The 20477-nt window shown below is 37.1% G+C and overlaps 1 protein-coding gene across 1 annotated transcript in view; it reads left to right on the top strand.

Moving 5' to 3' along the window:
• CCDC138 (coiled-coil domain containing 138) overlaps positions 1-20477 on the top strand; it is a 76250-nt gene that overhangs the window by 22931 nt on the left and 32842 nt on the right. Inside the window, 2 exon segments of the mRNA XM_063617043.1 lie at positions 5819-5935; positions 13619-13808. Coding sequence (XP_063473113.1) covers positions 5819-5935; positions 13619-13808 — 307 coding nt within the window.

Below are 20477 nucleotides of genomic sequence, written 5' to 3'. Positions count from 1 at the left end.
TAACTTCCTGCTCAATACACTCAGAAACCTAAAACTGCTCTTTAAAAACAAGGTCTGTTAGTTTAAAAGTAAATAGGAAGTAGAGATAGAGTAGGCAAGTTTTCAAAGAGCTTGGCAGGAACCTCAAAGAAGACAATGCCAGATGAATTTAGTGAAGTCTGTTTTTTCTTAAGCTATGGGAATGTTTATAGTCCATGACAAAGGTCAGCAAACCTTTTCTGTAAAAGGACAAATGATAAATATTTTAGGTTTTGCAGGCCAAAAAGCAAAGTGAAAGATACCAGTACTTACATAATAAGAAACGAAACAAATTTTCACAAATTTTTTTGTTGACAAAATCAAAATTTAATGTGGAGTAAACTTTTTTTTTTTTTGAGACGGAATCTTGCTTTGTCGCCCAGGCTGGAGTGCAGTGGCGTGATCTCGGCTCACTGCAAGCTCTGCCTCCTGGGTTCACGCCATTCTGCCTCAGCCTCCTGAGTAGCTGGGACTACAGGCGCCTGCCACCACGCCTGGCTAATTTTTTTTTTTTTTTGTATTTTTAGTAGAGACGGAGTTTCACTGTGTTAGTAGCCAGGATGGTCTTGATCTCCTGATCTCATGATCCGCCCACCTCGGCCTCCCAAAGTGCCGGGATTACAGGCATGAGCCACCACGCCCAGCCAATGTGGAGTAAACTTTTTGCAGTAGATCAAATAATAAGGAAACTAGAATTTGGGGGTATCATTTTACTTAATGTTTCCTGTCATCAGAATCAATTGCATGTTTTTATCTGTTAATGCTGATCTGTAATGAGAGTTTACATATTTCATCATCTTCAAAAAAATTTTTTTTTTTTTTTTTGAGACAGAGTCTCGCTCTGTCACACGAGCTGGAGTGCAGTGGCACGATCTCGGCTCGCTGCAACCTCTGCCTCCCGAGTTCAAGCAATTCTCTTGCCTCAGCCTCCCAAGTAGCTGGGATTACAGGTGCCCACCACTCCCAGCTAATTTTTGCATTTTTAGTAGAGACAGACAGGGCTTTCACCATGTTGGCCAGGCTGGTATTGAACTGCTGACCTTAGGTGATCCACGCGCCTTGGCCTCCCAAAGTGCTGGGATTACAGGCATGAGCCACCATGCCTGGCCTGAAAATGTCTTTTTATACACTAAGTATTGTCAAATAATTGACATCAATCCATGAGCATATGATTTTGTTTCACTGTGGTAAAATATGCATAGCTTAATATTTATCATTTTAGCCATTTATAAATGTACAATTTAGTGGCATTAAGTATATTCGCAATGCTGTACAACCATCATCACTATCAATTTCAAGAATTTTTCATCATCTGAAACAATTCTGTACCCATTTAACAATATCTTCCCATTCCTTCCTCCCCTATAGACCCTGGTAGTCTCTCGTCTACTTTCTATCTCTATGAATTTGCCTATTCTAAGTATCTCATATAAGTGGGACCACAGACAGGCATATGACTTTGTCACTTGAAAAGCATTTACAGAATTCTATTTGATTCTTCTCTTGATATTTCTTTTTGTATATCACTGTATTGGAGATTAATCACTTCCAATTGAAGGTCAGTTGGCAGCTCCTCAATTGCAGTCAAATGGATCTTGAAATATGCAGATTGTTTTGCACTTGCACTGGGATTCAAATAATGCTGCTAGAACTGTAGTTTGGAGTCAGAAAATATATCTGCTGCAAATCTGTTGGAATGGAGATCTCATCTCTTTTTAAAATATCTGACAACAAAGGAAGTTTATGCAGCTTAACATTATGATTCAAACAGTTGTTGAAATGACTGCTGTAGTGTAAGTTGCATATATAAGCACTGTTTTGATTTGTAATTTCAGGTTGACTCTAGTAAGAAAAGTGAACAATGTGCAGCAAAAGGTAATTTCCAAAACTGTTCAATGATTGAGTGCTGTTCTTATTTAGAAAATGTTCATCTCAGCCGTGAGCTCAAAAATTAAAAAAAATTCACTGCCATGTGTTAGGGCCGGTAAGGATATTAATCCTCTATTTCTAATAAAAAAATTCATGGAACTGTTGATGGTTAAGTCCCCCAGAGCAAATGAAATTTACCACTGGTAACAGCGATATGATAACACATGATATATTCAAATATTTTTCAAAGTATTGGCTTACAGATAGTATAATGAATAACCATAGTTAAATACCTTACATATCACAAGATTTGTAAGTCTATTCAAGTAAGTCTTTTATCTGGTCCACCCATATAATTTCTCAAACTGTGATGAAAACATAAAAAATTTATTATCTTAATAATTTTTAAATATACAGTTCATTAGTATATTCACATTGTCCTTCAACAGCCCTCCAGAAATATTTTATCTTGCAAAACTAAAACTCAGTACCCATTGTCTTTGTTTTGTGCTGTTACAACAGAATATCTGAGACTGGGCAATCTGTAAACAACAGAAATTTATTTCTCACAGTTCTGGCAGCTGGACGTCCAAGCATCTGATAGGGGCTTTCTTGCTGCATCCTCACATGGCACAGGGCAGAAGAGCAAAAACAGGATGAACGTTGTGTGCCCACCGGGTGGAAGAGCAGGAGAAAGGGAGCCCAGTCCCACAGGCCTTTATTATAATGCCGTTAATCCGTTCATTAGGGCAGAGCTCTCCTGATGTAAACACTTCCCAATAGATCCCCACCTCTCAACACTGATGATTTGGGTATTAAGTTTCCAAAACATAAATTTTGAGGAACATATTCAAACCATAGCTCTTATTAAATAACAACTCCCCATTTCACCTACCCCCACTCCTGATGACCACCATTCAATTTTCTGCTTCAATGAATTTGTCATTAGATTTCTCATATGAGTGGAATCATAATAGTATTTGCCTTTTTGTGACTGGCTTATTTCAGTTAGCATAATATCCATACGGTTCGTCCATGTTGTAGCATGTGACAGGATTTCCTTCCTTTTTAAGGTGGAACAATATTTGTTTATGCATGAATACCACGTATTGCTTATCTGTTCATTCATTGATGGATATTTGGGCAGGTACCATCTCATGGCTATTGTAAATAGTGCTGATATGAATATGGGCTTGCAAATATCCCTTCAAGATCCTGTTTTCAATCCCTTTGGATATATACCCAGAAGTGGGATTGCTAGATCATTTGATAGTTCTATTTTCAATTTTTGAAGAACTACTATACTGTTCACCATAGTAAATTAATGCTGTAGGGATTTTGGTAGAGATTACATTGAATCTGTAGATCTCTTTGGCTAGCATGGACACCTTGCTAATACCAAGTTTTCTAACCCATGAACATGAAATTTCATTCTATTTATTTGTGTCTTTTAATTCTTTTATCACTGTTTTGTGGTTTTTAGTGTGTAAGTTTTTTACCTCCTTGCTTAGATTTATTCCTAAGTATTTTTATTCATTTTGATGCTATTTGTAAGTGGAACTGTTTTCCTAATTTCCTGTTTGGATTGTTCATTGTTAGTGTATGGAAACACAACTGATTTTTGAGTATTGATTTTGTATTCAGCAACTTTGCTGAATTTATGTATTCTAACTTTTTTTTTTAATTGTGGAATCTTTAGGACTTTTGACCTAAGGATTGACATAAGGTCATGCCATCTGAGAAGAGAGATGATTTTACTTCTTCTCCAATTTGGATACTTTTTATTTCTTTTTCTTGCCCAGTTTCACTGGCTGGTACTATGGTGAACAGAAGTGGTGAGGGTGTGCATCCTTGTCTTGTTCCTGATTTTGGAGGAAAGGCTTTCATTCTTTTACCTTCATAGTGTGATGTGTGGGCTTTTTATATATAGCCTTTATTATATCGAGGTAGTTTCCCTCTATTAAGTTTGTTGAGTATTTTTATCATGAAAGGGCGTTGAATCTTGTTCAGTGCTTTTTCTTTGTCAGTTGAAATAATCGTGTGGGTTTTGTCCTTCATTTTGTTAAAATGGTGTATTACACCAGTTTTTAAAAATGTTGAACCGTCCTTGCATTGCAAGAATAAATCTCACTTAGTCATGGTGTATAATCCCTTTTAATATACAGCCATGCACTGCATAATGATGTTTAAGACAATGGTAGACCGTATATATGACGGTGGTCCCATAATATTATAATGGAGCAAAGAAAAAAAGAATATAAAAAGAAAACATTATAATGGAGCTGAAAATTTCCTGTCACTTTGTGACATCATAGCTGTCATAACATTGTAGCAAAACACATTACTTACGTGTTTATGGTGATGCTGATGTAAACAAACCTGTGCTGCCAGTTACGTAAAAGAATAGCATACACAGTTATGTACAGTATATAATACTTGATCATAAACAACCATGTTACCGGTTTATGTATTTACTATTTATTGTTATTTTAGAGTGTATCTCTGTCATTAACTGATGCATGTCTTTATTAAAAAGTTGGGGGGAGAAGTTTATATAAAATTTTACTGAGATTATGACTGTAAGAGAATATATGGCTACCAAATTTTATTCCATAAAAATACTATTTAGACATTTCTCAACTTATGAGGTGTCTATAATTTTTTCGTTTTTTTTTTTTTTTTTTTTTAAGACACCAGAGTGGTCAGATGGTAGGAAGACAGGAGTCAAGGGGAAAGCACTGGGCAGACCCTTTATTGTGGTTTCCACATGAAAGGCAATGCAGGGCAGGCTGAATAAATAGGATTGGCTAGTTTGAATAATTTTGGCGGTACTAAGCTCTAGGGGTGGTCCCTAGTGACTCTGGTAAGATTATGGCAGAGAATATTACCTGCTGGGATACAAGGGCCAGACAGAAGGGGTCTGGCTCTGAATTGGTTAATTTGTCTGTCAGAGGCATACTCTACGCTGAGCACTTTGCTGTATCTAATAATTGGCTGGTCCAGGGAGGGACAGTCTCTCCCCAACTGGAAAGGTTTTTTAAGATGTCAAAACATCATAATATATGGAAAATTTTACAAAATACATATAAGTATATACACACAATATACTCATAATCATTAGTCTGGAGAATCTTTATACAGTTGACATAACCATTTTCCTGATTGCTATACAATTACTTCCAGGTTTATACTCTTATAAACAGTGTAGCAATAAATATCTTTGTACATGGCTTTTGGAGGGATCTTCTTAAATCGCTTTTCTTAGGTTGGTATCTCAGAAGTGGGAATATTCTGTTAGAGCTTTAGAATATATCTTTATGGTCCTGAAATCATTTAGCAAAATGATGTACTTTTGAAGCAAAGTTCATAGACATCCTTAAACAGTTAAGTATTTTAATAAATTAGCATATTAAGATATGCATGCAATGTAGACATATAAAAAAGTAAATATTACTCCAGTTTCTGAAATCCAGCATTTTAAAAAATCCTTTCATATATCTTTTTCAGTATAAATTTATATAGATATAGTTTATATAAATAAGATTTTTATTCCATTTGCTTCCTTGTAAACATCTTTTTTCACTCCAGAATATGCCATGGCAATAAATATAAATCTAGGTTATCATTTTTAATGGTTACATATATACTGTAAATTTATTTAATCATTTAAGGTTCATAGAGTATCTTTGTGTAGGTTAATCTCCTTAAACTAGATTTACTGTTATTGCTGGATGAAAGAAAATGCACATATAAAAACTAAAATACATATTGCCAAATTGTATTGCATATAGTTTTAAAATGAAGGTTTTTTGTTGGAGAACTGTTTGTTTTGTTTTGTTTTTGAAGATAATTTTGGAAAATTGTGGTAATTGATTTCAGACATTTAAAAATACTGTGCCTTTATATTTATTTTCCATCATTTTATCTTTAGCTTTTGCCTCTGATGACAGAGCAGCTACAGTGGATGCCATTTGTGAATATCAAACTTCACGAGCCTTTTGTAAAATGTATATATTGGTCCCTAAGGCAGCTAGATGCTGGAGCACAGGTAATTGGTTAATAGGAATTTATCTATAAGTAATACTCCACCTAATATTACCTCTTGATTTTGTTTCACAATATCTGTTTTGAATATATTCTCTGTATTTCAGAATAATCTTCCCTATCTATGTCTTGCGGGGATTTTGATATGAATTGTGTTAAACCTGTATATCAATTTGAGAATAATTGACATCTTTCCTTTGTTGAGTCTTACAATTTATGAACATAAAATGTCTGTCCACTTATTTAGAACTTTGATTTATCAGTGTTGTATAGTTTTCAGCATAAAATTGCTGCATTCTTGTTTACATTTTTGGCTGAGTATTTAAATTTTTTTTTTTTTTTTTTTTTTTGAGACGGAGTCTCGCTCTGTCACCCAGGTTGGAGTGCAGTGGCGCAATCTCAGCTCACTGCAAGCCCTGCCTCCCGGTTTCACACCATTCTCCTGCCTCAGCCTCTCCGAGTAGCTGGGACTACAGGCACCTGCCACCACGTCCGGCTAATTTTTTGTGTTTTTAGTAGAGACAGGGTTTCACCGTGGTCTCGATCTCCTGACCTCGTGATCCGCCCACCTCGGCCTCCCAAAGTGCTAGGATTACAAGTGTGAGCCACCGCGCCCGGCCGAGTATTTAAATTTTTTGAGCAATTTTAATTGGTATTGTCTTTTTACTGTTGATATTTACATGTTCATTGATAATGTATAGAAGTAAAATTGTTTTTTGTTTATTTTGTATCCTGTAACCCTGACCTTACTAGTTTTAGGAGTTTTCTTGAAGGTTCCTCAGGATTTTTACATAGAAAATAATGTTATCTGCAAATGAAGACAGTGTTGTGTTTTTTTTTTTCTTTTTGATATGTATGCCTTTAATTTCCTTTCCCAACCTCATTGCGTTAGCTAGAGTTTCTAGCAGTGTGTCGAATATGATGGTGAGAGTAGTCATGCATGCCTTGTTTCTCCTCTTAGGAGGAAAATTCATTCTGCCATTACTAAGTATAATATTAGCTGTAGTATTTTCATAGATACTTTCAATCAAGTTCCCCTGTATTCCTATTTTTCTGAGTTTTTTAAAAATCATGAATCATGTTGAATTTTTTTGGATACTTTTTCTGCATTGATTGATACATGATCTTTTTCATCTTTAACTTGTTAATATGAATTACATTGACTTTGAATTATTAAATTAGTCATGCCTCTCTGAAATAAAACCCACTTGGTTGTGGGGTTTAATTCTTTTTATGTGTTTTTATATTAGCAAATTCTATTTGCTAATATTTTGTTAAGGACTTTTGTTTCTATATTCATGAGAGATATTTGTCTATAGTTTTGAACTCTCTGGTTTTGTATCAGGGCAATATTAGGTTCATAAAATGAATTGGGAAGGGTCTTATCCTTTATATTTTCTGGAAGAAATTATGTAGACTAAGTGTTCATTCTTCTTTAAACATTTGGTAGAATTCTCCAGTGAAACTATGTGGATGAGATTTCTTTTGGGGGAGGTTTTAAATTATGAATTTAAGTTCTTTAATAGTTACAGGGCTGTTCTAGTTATGTAATTCATACTGATGATTTCTAGTAGTTTGTGCTTTTTAAAGAACTGAGCCATTCAAATGTATGCAAATTTATGGTGTAGAGTTTTTCATAGTATTCTCTTATCCTTTTGATGTCTTCAGTATCTGTAGTGGTAGCCTTATTTCCTTCTTGATATGGATAATTTGTGTTTTCTTTCTTTACTTCGCCTTTTTTGCTAGAAGTTTCTCTGTTTCTCCATTTTATTGATCTTTCAAAGGATCATCTCTTTGTTTCATTTATGTTTTTCTTTTTCTTTTTTTTTTTTGAAACAGAGCCTCACTCACTCTCTTACCTAGGCTGGAGTTCACTGGCGCAGTCTCGGTTCATTGCAACCTCCGCCTCCCAGGTTCAAGTGATTCTCTTGCGTCAGCCTCCCAAGTAGCTGGGATTACAGATGCCCACCACCACACCTGGCTAATTTTTGTGTTTTTGGTTTTTTTTTTAGTAGAGATGGGGTTTCACCATGTTGACCTCAAGTGATCTGCCCACCTCGGCCTCCCAAAGTACTGGGATTACAGGTATGAGCCACCGTGTCTGGCTCAACCCTTGAATTCTTTAGAAGTTTGTTGTGTTTCTGTTATTCTGTTTTTCTAGTTTAGTTGTATTGTTGAGGTTGTTTTATGGCTGAGAATATGTATTCCATTGTTTGGTAGAGTGTTGCATAAATGTCAATTTGATCCTGTTGGTTGATGGTGTTTGTGAGTTGTTCTATATTCTCGCTGATACTTTATCCTGTTCTATCAAGTGTGGAGAGATAGATGAATGTTGAAGTCTCCAGCTATAATTGTAGATTTATATGTTATAACCTTCATCTGTTTTGCCTCACATATTTTGTAACTGTGTTCTTGTAAATTTAGGATTATGTCTTGGTGGATTCGCCCTTTCTTTCATTTTATAATGTCCTTCTCTATCTCTGATCATTTGCATTGCCTCTGAAATCTCTATCTGATACTAATATAGAGATTTCTGGCTTCCTTTGATTCATGTTCTAATAATATATCTTTTCCCAGTCTTTTTCTTTTGACCTGCTTATATTATATCTAGAATGAGTTTTTTTTAAAAATAAATAGCATATAGCTGGATTTAGAAAAAATAAACTTTGTCAAGCTCTGTGTTTAATTGGTGTTTTAGGCCATTTACATGTAATATACTTATCAATGTTAGGGCTTAAGCTGTAACTTTATTTTTTTAACTACGGTGGGTGGTTCTTTTTGTTTCTCTTTTTCATTTCTTTGGTTCATTTTTCCGCTTTCTTACGGGTTACTTGAACATTTTTTAGAATTTTATTTTCCTCTATCTATAGTGTATTGAGTGTATCTCTTTGTATAACTTTTCTAATAGTTCTTCTTGTTATTACATTTGTTTTAATTTAGGATCTTTAAGATGGAGAGTACCCCTCCAATGATTAGAAGTCATAGAAGTTGGAAGTCAAGGGTTTTTCTTGTTTGTTTTTGAGACAGAGTCTCACTCTGTTGCTCAGGCAGGAGTGCAGTGGTGATCATAGATCACTGCAGCCTCCAGCCCCTGGGCTGAAGCAATCCTCCTGCCTCAGCCTCCTAAGTAGCTAGGATTACAGACGTTCGCCACCACACATAGCTAATTAAAAAAAATTTTTTTTTTTTTTTCTGGTAGAGGCAGTGTCTTTCTTTGTTGCCCAGGCTGGTCTCTAACTCTTGGCCTCAAGTGATCCTCCTGCCTTGGCTTCCCAAATTGTTGGAATTACAGACGTGAGCCAACCCATCTGGCTGAAATAAAGAATTTATTACTTTTAGGTCCTGGGAGTTACATGGCAAACCTGGAGTCCACATACTTGGAAGTCAGGAAGCACAGGCAGGGAGAGAGAGCGAGAGAGAGAGAGAAAGGGACCTGTGGGCAAGTGCCCTTATTGGAGTCCAGGATGTTACCCATACAGGTTTTTCAGAGTGTTTTGTTTGTTGAGTTTAAAGCAAGCAGGCATGAGTTCTAGGAGGTAGTCACTGTGGCGTATTCACACAGTCCATAGTGAGGTGTGAGGGTCTGTGAGACAAGTTGTGCGGGCTGCATCTAGCTATCCCATAGGGAAGTGGTCATCAGGGAGGAGTTGTCTAAGGCAGGTATCTGGATCAAACATATTTAGGAACTGGGGATTTAGAACTGGAAACAGTGTTAAAAGTGACTGATCCCTGCTTCTAGGGTGAAAAAGTCCAACTTATATTTAAAATGAATGCCAGGGCAACATAAAATTATAAGCATTCACTACAACATTATGTGTAACTTATTCAGTCTGTTGGTATTGTCATTTTACCGGTTTGAATAAAGCACAGAAACTTTACTTCCCTTTTTATCCCTTAACCTTTTCCATATACGCTTAGAACCACATTAGAGAATGTTACCATTTTTGCTTCAAACATCAAACAGAATTTATAAAACTCAAGAAGAGAAGGAAAGTTTATTGTATTTACCCATATTTTTGTTTGCTATGTTCTTCTCTCCTTCCAGATGTGCCACAGTTCCCTCTTTGATTATATCCTATCTATCTGTTTAGAGGACTTCTTTATCTGTTCTTTAGAGTAGTTTTTTTTCTTTTTCTTTTGAGACAGGGTCTCGCTCTGCTGCCCAGGCTAGACTGCAGTGGCATGATCTTGGCTCACTGCAACCTCCATCTCCTGGGTTCAAACCATGCTCCTGCCTCACCCTCCCAAGTAGCTGGGATTACAGGCGCCCACCACCATGCCCGTCTACTTTTTGTATTTTTAGTAGAGATGGGGTTTTGCCATGTTGGCCAGGCTGGTCTCAAGTGATCCTGACCTCAAGTGATCCACCTGCCGCGGCCTCCCAAAGTGCTGGGATTACAGGCATAAGCCACCGCACCTGGCCTAGGGTAGGTTTGCTGATGACATAAACTCTTAGTTTTTCTTAACATATTTTGATTTCCTTTCAATTCCTGAAGGATATTTTCACTGGCTATCAGATTCTAGGGTGACAGTTCTTTACTTTCAGTACTTGAAAAATCTGCCAATTCTTTCTGCCCTCCATGGTCTGATAAGAAATCTGTCATTTTGAGTTATTTTCCTCATATATGTAAGGTCTCATTTCTCTCACACACATTTGTCTTTAGTTTTTATAAGTTTGACTATGATGGGTCTTGGTGTTGATCTCTTTATTTTAGCCTGTTTGGTGTTTGTTTAGTTTCTTCAGTCTCTGGTCATGTTTTTTGCCAAGTCCAGGAAGTTTTCAGTCATTATTTCTTCAAGTTCATGTTTTGTGTATGTGTGTATGTGTTTCTTTTTTTTTTTTTTTGGAGACAGTCTTGCTCTGTTGCCCAGGCTAGAGTGCAGTGGCACAATCACAGCTTACTGCAGCCTCACCCTCCTGGGCTCAAGCTGGGACCACAGTCATGTACTACCTTACCTGGTTAATTTTTTTTGTTTTGTAGAGATAGGGTCTCCCTATGTTGCCCAGGCTGGTCTTGAACTCCTAGGCTCAAGCGATCTTCCATCTTGGCCTCCTAAAGTGCCGGGAGTGCAACTGTGAGCCACCGCCCCCAGTTTCTTCAAGTGCTTTTTCAGCCCTACCTGATTTTTCCTTTCCTGGATTCTAATGACGTGATTTTAGATGTTTTGTTATTCCTTGAAGTTCTGGTTGTTGTTGTTTTCGTTATTTTTCCAGGTTGTTTGCAGTTGTTCAGGTTGGGTGTTTTCTGTTGTTTTATTTTCCAGTTATTCTTTCCTCCATCCTCTCCATTCTGTTATTGAGACTGTTATTGTATTTCCAGTTCTGAAATATTCACTTGGTTCTTTTTCTATGTCTTCTTTGGTAAGGCTTTCTATGTCTTCAATGAGATTTTCTAAAAGCATATGCAGGTGTTCTTTTGTCATGGCTACTTTAGAATCTTTGTCAGACAATTCTAACATTCTGTCCTGTTGGTGTTGGCAGCTGTTGATTGTCTTTTCTTCATTCAGTTTGAAATCTTTCTGGTCCTTGGAATGATGGGTGATTTTAAATTGAAAACTAGACATTTTGGGTCTAGATTTGTTTCAGCAAAAGTTTTAGCATCCTTAGGTGAAGCTTCAGCAACAACCCAGAGTGCTATTTTTGGATTTTTTTTCTCTTTTCCTTCAATTAAAGACAAATACTATCCACTTTTTTTTTTTTTTTTTTTTTTGAAACAGAGTCTTGCTCTGTCATCCAGGCCGGAGAGCAGTGGCACGATCTCAGCTCACTGCAACCTCTGACTCCCAGGTTCAAGCAATTCTCCTGCCTCACACTCCTGAATAGCTGGGATTACAGGTGCACGCCACCACGCCCAGTTAATTTTTGTATTTTTAGTAGAGATGGGGTTTCACCATGTTGGCCAGAATGGTCTTGATCTGCTGACCTTGTGATCCGCCCGCCTCGGCTTCCCAAAGTGCTGGGATTATAGGCGTGGGCCACTGCGCCCGGCCCACATTTTTTTTTTCAAGTTTATTTTTTCATTATAAAAGTGTAGTAGTAAAGCATTAGAGATAATTTTAAAAACAAAATGTTTACCTTAATCCTGTCATTTAACACACTTATTGTAAGTAGAGTTTCGAACATTTTTTTCTATATTTTACACAAAGGTTTAAAAACACATGTATTTTTTTTCTAATAATATAAAAATTGTACTGACAATATATTTAAATTAGATTTCACTGCTTGTGTGTCTGACCACTCAACCATTTGGCCTTTGTCACCTGCAAAACCTCAATAGATTTATTTTTAATTTTAGATGCAGAAATTTAAAAGCTAAAACTTACCCACATTGCAGGATCAATACTGAGTTAGGAACCAGTTGGTCACAAATTTCCATGCTGATAGGGGAAACTGCTATAAAAACTCAGTCACATGAGATTGGAGAATTGGGTCATAATAAAGGAAATTTTAAGTTTTTACCAAATCTGGGTTAATTAAGCATTCTGATCTGCAACAGTTTGAAATGCTTTCCTTTCATTTGATTTTTTTTTTTTTTTTTGAGATGGAGTCTCGCTCTGTAACCCAGGCTGGAGTGCAATGGTGCGATCTCAGCTCACTGCAAGCTCCGCCTGCCATGTTCACACCATTCTCCTACCTCAGCCTCCCAACTAGCTGGGACTACAGGCACCCGCCACCACGCCCAGCTAATTTTTTGTATTTTTAGTAGAGACAGGGTTTCACCGTGTTAGCCAGGATGGTCTTGATCTCCTGACCTCATGATCTGCCCGCCTCGGCCTCCCAAAGTGTTGGGATTACAGGCGTGAGCCACCGCTCCCAGCCTCGTTTTAGTCTTAATAGATAAATCAAATACCATTAGATCATATATTATTTTAGAGGTAGTTTCATGCTACTATTTCTATTTTGCCCATTTTTTTTTGTTTTATTCTCCATGAGAATTATCTATGATTCTAACCCAGTATTTTACTGTTTTGAAATTGCTAAAAGTTTTTGGAGTCGCTATTACTTTTGTAGTCAGAGTTAGCTGAAGGGACTGAGGCTCTAGATAATCATTTCATAAGCGAACACAGAAAGATGTGCCTGATAAGCTGGTTTTCATTGATGATGGAGCAATCAGCAACTGAGAGAGTAGGTATCCACCTCTGTTCCCTTGATATTTCTCTGTGTCAGAAATATAGCATGATCTTATGTTCTTACACGTTTTAGAAAAATATACATACTTAAATAATTTTTTAAGTTGATAAAATTGTCACTTTCCAATTTTACATATTTTCAACTTTAGCCACAGATTCACTTACTTTTAATACATGTATTTGATTTAATATTTAAAATAGTTATTGGCCAGGCACAGTGGCTCATGATCCTGTAATCCCAGCATTTTGGGAGGCCACAGTAGGAGGATCACTTGAGCCCAAGAGTTCGAGAACAGCCTCGGCAACTTAGTGAGACCCATCTCTACCAAAAAAAAAAAAAAAAAACTTGGGTGTGGTAGTGAGTGCCTGTAGTCCCAGCTTCTTGGGAGGCTGAGGTAGGAGGATTGCTTGAGCCCAGGAGTTTGAGGCTGCAGTGAGCCATGATTGCACTACTGCACTCCAACCTGGGCAACAGAGCAAGACTATGTCTCCAAAAAAAAAAAAGATACATTCTGAACATGAATAAATATACTAAGATTATACATATTTTTAACAGCACTCGACTGTGACATCAACATTGAGGAGATTGGGTGAAGACATTTTTCAAGGAGTGGTAACTAAAGGAATTCAGGATAGTTCACAGCATTCTGTGGAGAGTAAACCAAAGACAGCTGCTTTCTTTAAGAGCTCCAATTTGCCATTGAGATTTTTATCAACCTTAATTGTTCTCAAAATAGTCACTCACGGTAAGCTTTCAATTGTACTTATGGTTAATTTTGAGAAACAGTAGAGAATATCATATATTAAAGCAATTCTTTTATCAAATACGTTGTACGTTTTCAGAATGAGGTTTTGAATTGTTTTATAATGGTTACACATTATAAAAAGCTACTTTTATTTGCTGAATTTGAGAAATTGAAGTCATTAGTTGGATTGTTGCCTCCTCCCAAGAGGCCTTTGATTGTCTTAGGTCATATTGCCATAACAACCTTTGCCTGCATCTATTTGTATTTGTCACATCAAATTGAAATTGCTAGTTAGTTAATTATTTTCCACTAGTGAATGGGTTGGCAAACTAGTCCATGGGCAAAATCTGGCCTACCACCTGTTTTGTAAATGAAGTTTTCTCCCACAACCATGCTCATTTGTTGTATATTATCTATGACTCTTTGCCCTACAGTGACAGAGTTGAGTAGTTGGCAGCAGAGACTGTATGGCCCCTAAAGCCTATAATACTGTCATCTGGCCCTTTACAGAAAATGTTTTTCAGTGCTTGCACTAGCTTGTAAGTTTCCTGAAGAAAAAACTTGTTTATAATGACCCTGCACCTAGCGTAGTGCTTCATATAGAATAGTGAATAAGGAAATGGATGAATTAGAAATTCTTCAAAGTTGGCCCTAATTAATATGTGTTTAATATTTAGCTATAAGGTTGTATTATTAAATGTGGTAATTTTTGTTAAAGTGAGTTATGCCAGTGTAGTCAGGCAATAAATATACCATCTTTCTGTCTTCCCTGTTTGTTAAATTATATGACTCAGATTGTTGTTTTTATTAATGGGCAATGACAGTCATTTAATTTGACTTCTTTCTTTGAAGTATGTTTTATTTAGTTACTCCCAATGGTATGGAATTGATGAAGAAGTAAAAAAGCATATAACTGCCTTCTTAATTATTTTGCCACCTTGTGGTTATGGTTCTCAAAATTACAATAGACTAGGTGGTTAGTGTGTGAAAGGTCACTTACGAGAAGCAGGGATTAGCTCAAAATAAAGTTCACCACAGGCCTATCTCCGAATCTTAAAAAAAAAAATGCACACACACTTACATACCCACAGGTAAATAGATTCTAAATAAGAATTTTAGCTGACAGACCATAGCCACACATTAAAGCGTATATTCACTAAAGATCAAATAATGTTAGTATCAAGAATTTGAATCCAATTTGATATAAGAAAAATTATTAATCATTTGTCGTTTAACTAAGATGTTTGAAATAATATATCAACATACATTATTATATCATTTAATAACATATAATGTTCATTTCTGATAATATGCTAAAAAAGGCAAAAATGCAATAAGGGATATTTATGTAAAATAGAAGGGAATTAGGTGCTTTCTGTCACCACTTGTGTGCAGCAGTTTTGGACATCCGTAATGAGCCATGAAAAAATGAAGTATGAATATTGGGAAGGAGTAGAGAAAACCATTAATTTATGGAGACTCTATTAATCGAGGCTTTCAAAGAAATATAACAGGGCATAAGAATATGGATAAATAATGGATGAATGAATAGGTTGATGAAGATTATTGCTGAAGTTAAATGTCAGAAATAAAGAACTTTTATTTTTCCTGCCTATGAAGACGAAGTGTTTTTAAAATAAGATGTCCCACATGGCTTAATGTATAATACCAGTTAAAATTCTAATATAGTTTCATAAGTTGAGGAAGTGATAGGGAAATTTATGTGGAAAAATTTGCAACAAATGCATTGATTTAAAACAAGTAAAACAGCAACAGTGGGGCAGAGGCTTAGCCAACTTTAAAACAATCCTAATATGTAATGATACAAAATGAGTTAATAATTTATTTAATAAATCAAAATAGGACAATGGGAATAGGAAGTCCAGAAATGAATCAAAATTGGCACTTCATATTATGTATTGAATTAATGACTTTGCTTCCCTGTGCAAGTCATTTTTTTAAGAACATAGAATCATGTCAAATCATATGATACAGATGATAGAATTAGTAGACAAGACTTTACTACAGTTACTATAACTATATTCCTGTGTTCAAGAAGGTAAAGGAAAACATGAGCCTGGTAAGGGGATACATGGAAGATACGGGATAAAAAGACTTCAGTCAGATTTCTGGAGATGAAAAACCCAATGCCTGAAATTTAAAAATACACTGGAGAGAATTAGACATTGCAGACAAACGACTAGTGAACTGGAATACACAGCAATAGAAACTGTCTGAAATGAATTACACAGAGAAAAAAAATCTACAAAAAAAAAAAAACAGAACATCAGTGAGTTTTGAGATAAAATCATATATTCTAATATTATGTACTTAGAGTCTATGAAGAGAGGAGACAAAAACTATTTCAAGACATAATGGCTCCAAATTTTCGAAATATGGGGAAAACTATAAACACACAAATCCAAGGGACATGTCCATCTGAGCTCATGGTCACACCTATTCCCTTTTCCTTAGCCTCCCCTAGATACCTGTGTGCCACCCCTTTCCTCCACACCCTGGCCACTGGATTTCAGGAATACTGCCTCCCATGGTGACTCTCCGTGACCTTTTCAGTGGCTTCATCATCGCTCCCTAGACCACAGACAGGCCCTGACACGTCTCCCTGGCTTCACTTTCTAGTCTCCCTTCACACTTGTTATGACCCTTTCTTTCTCTCAAGATTCTTGCCTAACAGATACCCTTTGCTGCAGGCTCCTCAGCCTGGTGGCCTCAAAAAAGAAAATGGTCCTCAGAACTACTGTCAGACACTGTCATGATACAGCTATTTATCCTTTATCATTAAATATAAATATAGTGAAAAATATTCTGGGAGAACTAAACATTTAAACATAAGAAAAACTCTTAAATCATAAGAGTAGACTTACCTAACTCTAGTAAGAAGATGTTTCCTATTTATAAAATAGGAACATCAGTTTCAAATTTGATAAATTTAGTAGAAAATGAGAAAGTAGGCAAATGTGTTAGGTAATAGGCAGATGCATTAGATAATACATGTAATATTAACTGCTTAATCCAGGTACATATAGATCTATAAAGATAATACCTGGTTATATTGAATAGACTGTTCATATAAGAATCAGCATATATAATACTTGGCAAGTTTTTGTTTGTTTGTTTTTTGTTTTTTGAGACAGAGTCTTGCCCTGTCTCCCAGGCTGGAGTGCAATGGCACGGTCTCGGCTCACTGCAACCTCCACCTCCCAGGTTCAAGCAATTCTTCTGCCTCAGCCTCCTGAGTAGCTGGGATTACAGGCATGCACCACCACACCCGGCTAATTTTTTCTATCTGTAGTAGACACGGGGTTTCACCATGTTGGCCAGGCTGGTCTCGAACTCCTGACCTCGTGATCCGCCTGCCACAGCCTCCCAAAGTGCTGGGATTACAGGCGTGAGCCACTGCGCCCGGCCACTTGGTGAGTTTTGACACCACAGTGCTGTCTAGGAAAAACTCTTTAACTGTGTTTTTTCTCTACTCCCACATGACAATAATCATCCACACAGAAGAAGACTTCTGTGACAAAATGTGTGGAGGTTTTTCCCCACACACCAAGCAGCAGACACAAGCTGCTCCAATTCACTTCTGACACAATCCACCTGGAGATAGTGTCAGATCCCACAAGTTGGGCGCTCAGTCTCCAAGGCTGCCTCATGCCACACCAGTTGCAAGTCCGGCCCTCTAGAACTTCTGACCAACTGGCTTCAAATTGGGGTTCCCACAACCCCCTCTTTGGCTTTAATTTGCTGGAGTAGCTCATAGAACTCGGGGAAACGCTTAGCCAGTTTATTATAAAGGATATTGCAAATGGTGTAGATGAAGAGAGAGACAGGGCAAGGTATAGGGGAAGGGGCATGGAACTTCTGTCCCCTCCCTGGAGCACCACGCTCCAGAAACCTCCATGTGTCCAGCCATCTGGAAGCTCTCTGAACCCATTTCTCTTGTGTGTTTTGTTTTTTGTTGTTTGTTTGTTTTGGAGTTTTGCTCTTGTTGCCCAGGCTGGAGTACAATGGCGTGATGTCGGCTCGCTGCAACCTCAGCCTCCCGGGTTCAAGCAGTTCTCCTGCCTCAGCCTCCCGAGTAGCTGGGCTTACAGGTGCCTGCCACCATGCCTAGCTAATTTTTGTGCTTTTAGTAGAGACGGGGTTTCACCATGTTGGCCAGGATGGTCTCTATCTCCTGACCTCATGATCCACCAGCCTCGGCCTCCCAAAGTGCTGGGATTACAGGCATGAGCCGCCGTGCCCAGCCATTCTCTTGGATTTTTATGGAGGCTTCCTGACATCACAATTCTGTCCACCAGGATATGGGGCAGGACTCTCTCTGGGGAGGGTGTTAAGACCCACAATCAGAAAGTCCAGGAAAGATTAGAGTCCTGGCTTGGGCCAAGTAAAAGGAGGGCAGGAGAAGGTCAGAGACCTTCCCCTGAGGCCTAACACACCCAACAACATAACAAAGACTAATGAGACGAAAACCTATGTATATATATCATAACACCACAGATACTAAGCTCTTTATACCTTATCTCTGAATACTATTATCCTCATATTAGTGATGAGGTTTACAAAGGTAGATAATTGTGCCAAAACTATACAATCTGCATTTGACAGAGCCTAATTTAGCCTCTATCAATTGCTGAAGCCTAACTTCTTAAGCCTATTTTTTATGACTCCTAAGAGTATGCACTTCCTGAGATAACCAAAGAAATAAACACCTACATAGCACTTAGTATGTTATAGGCTGAGCACTTTATATATATTAACTCATTTAATCCTTACAACAGTTCATGAGATGTCAATATTATTATTGTAATTTTACAAATGAGGAAATTGAGGCATAAAAAAGTTTAGCTGCACACTTAATCAGTATGTTATACTCAATCTCTGAAATAAAACTTAACTGTAAGATAACAACTCTTCTTTATGGAAAGAAAGGAACATTTGTACACTGTTCAATGTACAATTGTTCGTTGAACAATTACAATGAGTGTAAATTAGTTCAGCCATTGTGGAAGACAGTGTGGCATTTCCTCAAAGACCTAAAGACAAATGCCATTTAACCCAACAATCCCATTACTGGGTATATACCCGAAGGAATAGAAATTGTTCTATTATAAGGACACATGCATATGTTGTGTTCATTGCAGCACTGTTCACAATAGCAAAGTCATGGAATCAACCCAAATGCCCATCTAAGATAACCTGATAAAGAAAATGTGGTACATATACACTATGGAATACTATGCAGCCATCAAAAAGAATGAGATTATGTCCTTTGCAGGGACATGGATGGAGCTGGAGGCCATTATCCTTAACAGACTAATGCAGGAACAGAAAATCAAATAGCACGTGTTCTCATTTATAAGTGGGAGCTAAATGATGAGAACACATGGATACATAAGAGGGGAACAACACACACTGGAGCCTATCAGAGGGTGGGAGGAGGGACAGGGTCAGGAAAAAATAACTAATGGGTACTAGGCTTAATACCTGGGTGATGAAATAATCTGTACAACAAACCCCCATGACACAAGTGTACCTATGTAACAAACCTGCACATGTACCTCTGAACTAAAATAAAATATAGGCACAATTTTGTTTGTATCAAAGTTAATATTTTTGAAGTGCATTCTGCTCACAAACATCACCAAAATACATCATAACCTTTCGTGAGATCTGTTGTAAAAAATAATTGCAGAAGTAAAAATGTTCCAAGATGTTAATATGCTGTTTGTAATAATGAGAAAAGATAAATAGCTGATAGACCCACAGTCAGACTAGTGAAGAAAATGAACATCAACCGAGTTCTTGGACTTTGCTGGCATTGTTTTAGTCATCGTACTTGATTGTTTCAAATTTATTCCCTGCAATAACTATGAGGTAGGTGGTGGTGTCATTTTTACAGAAGAGCAAACTGAGGGTCAGTCTAATATAACTGACCCAGATTTTTCTAGAAATATTGGGCCCTTAACCATATCATGAGCATAGTACAATATTATATGTCATTAACAATAAGTATGGAGATACAGAAATCTATGTGTGTTTTAATTAATAAAACCTTCAAAATATGTGTACCAGTTTAATCTAGAAATTGTTAAAAGAAGTTGTAGGAATTTTATCTGATAGAATTATTTGGTTTACTGATAGCTTTCTTCTTTTTTTTTGAGAGATGGGGTCTCATGCTGTCACTCAGGCTGGAATGCAGTGGTGCAAGCATAGCTCACCACAACCTTGAACTCCTGGGCTCAAGCAGTCCTTTTGCCTCAGGCTTCCAAGTAGCTGGGACTACAGGCATGCACTACGATGCCCATCTAATTTTTTATTTTTTGTAGAGATGAGCTCTTGCCATGTTGCCCAAGCTGGTCTCAAACTCCTGGGCTGAAGCTGTCTTCCCACCTTGGCCCCTCAAAGCAGTGGAGTTACAGGCACCAGCCATCCCCAGCCAACTGTCTTCTGTATGCAATATATAATATATATATGCATTATATATATTGTATATATATTGTGTATATATATATATATTGTGTGTATATATATTGTGTGTGTGTATGTGTATATATATATATATATATATAATGTGTACATTAGGACTAGGTCATTTGTCCTGTCCTGCTTGGCACTTGGCTCTCAAAGCAGATTTATGTATTTTTAAAT

This window comes from Symphalangus syndactylus, chromosome 14, assembly GCF_028878055.3.
Source record: "Symphalangus syndactylus isolate Jambi chromosome 14, NHGRI_mSymSyn1-v2.1_pri, whole genome shotgun sequence".
Lineage (NCBI taxonomy): Eukaryota > Metazoa > Chordata > Mammalia > Primates > Hylobatidae > Symphalangus > Symphalangus syndactylus.
This window is presented reverse-complemented; position numbering and strand designations above follow the sequence as displayed.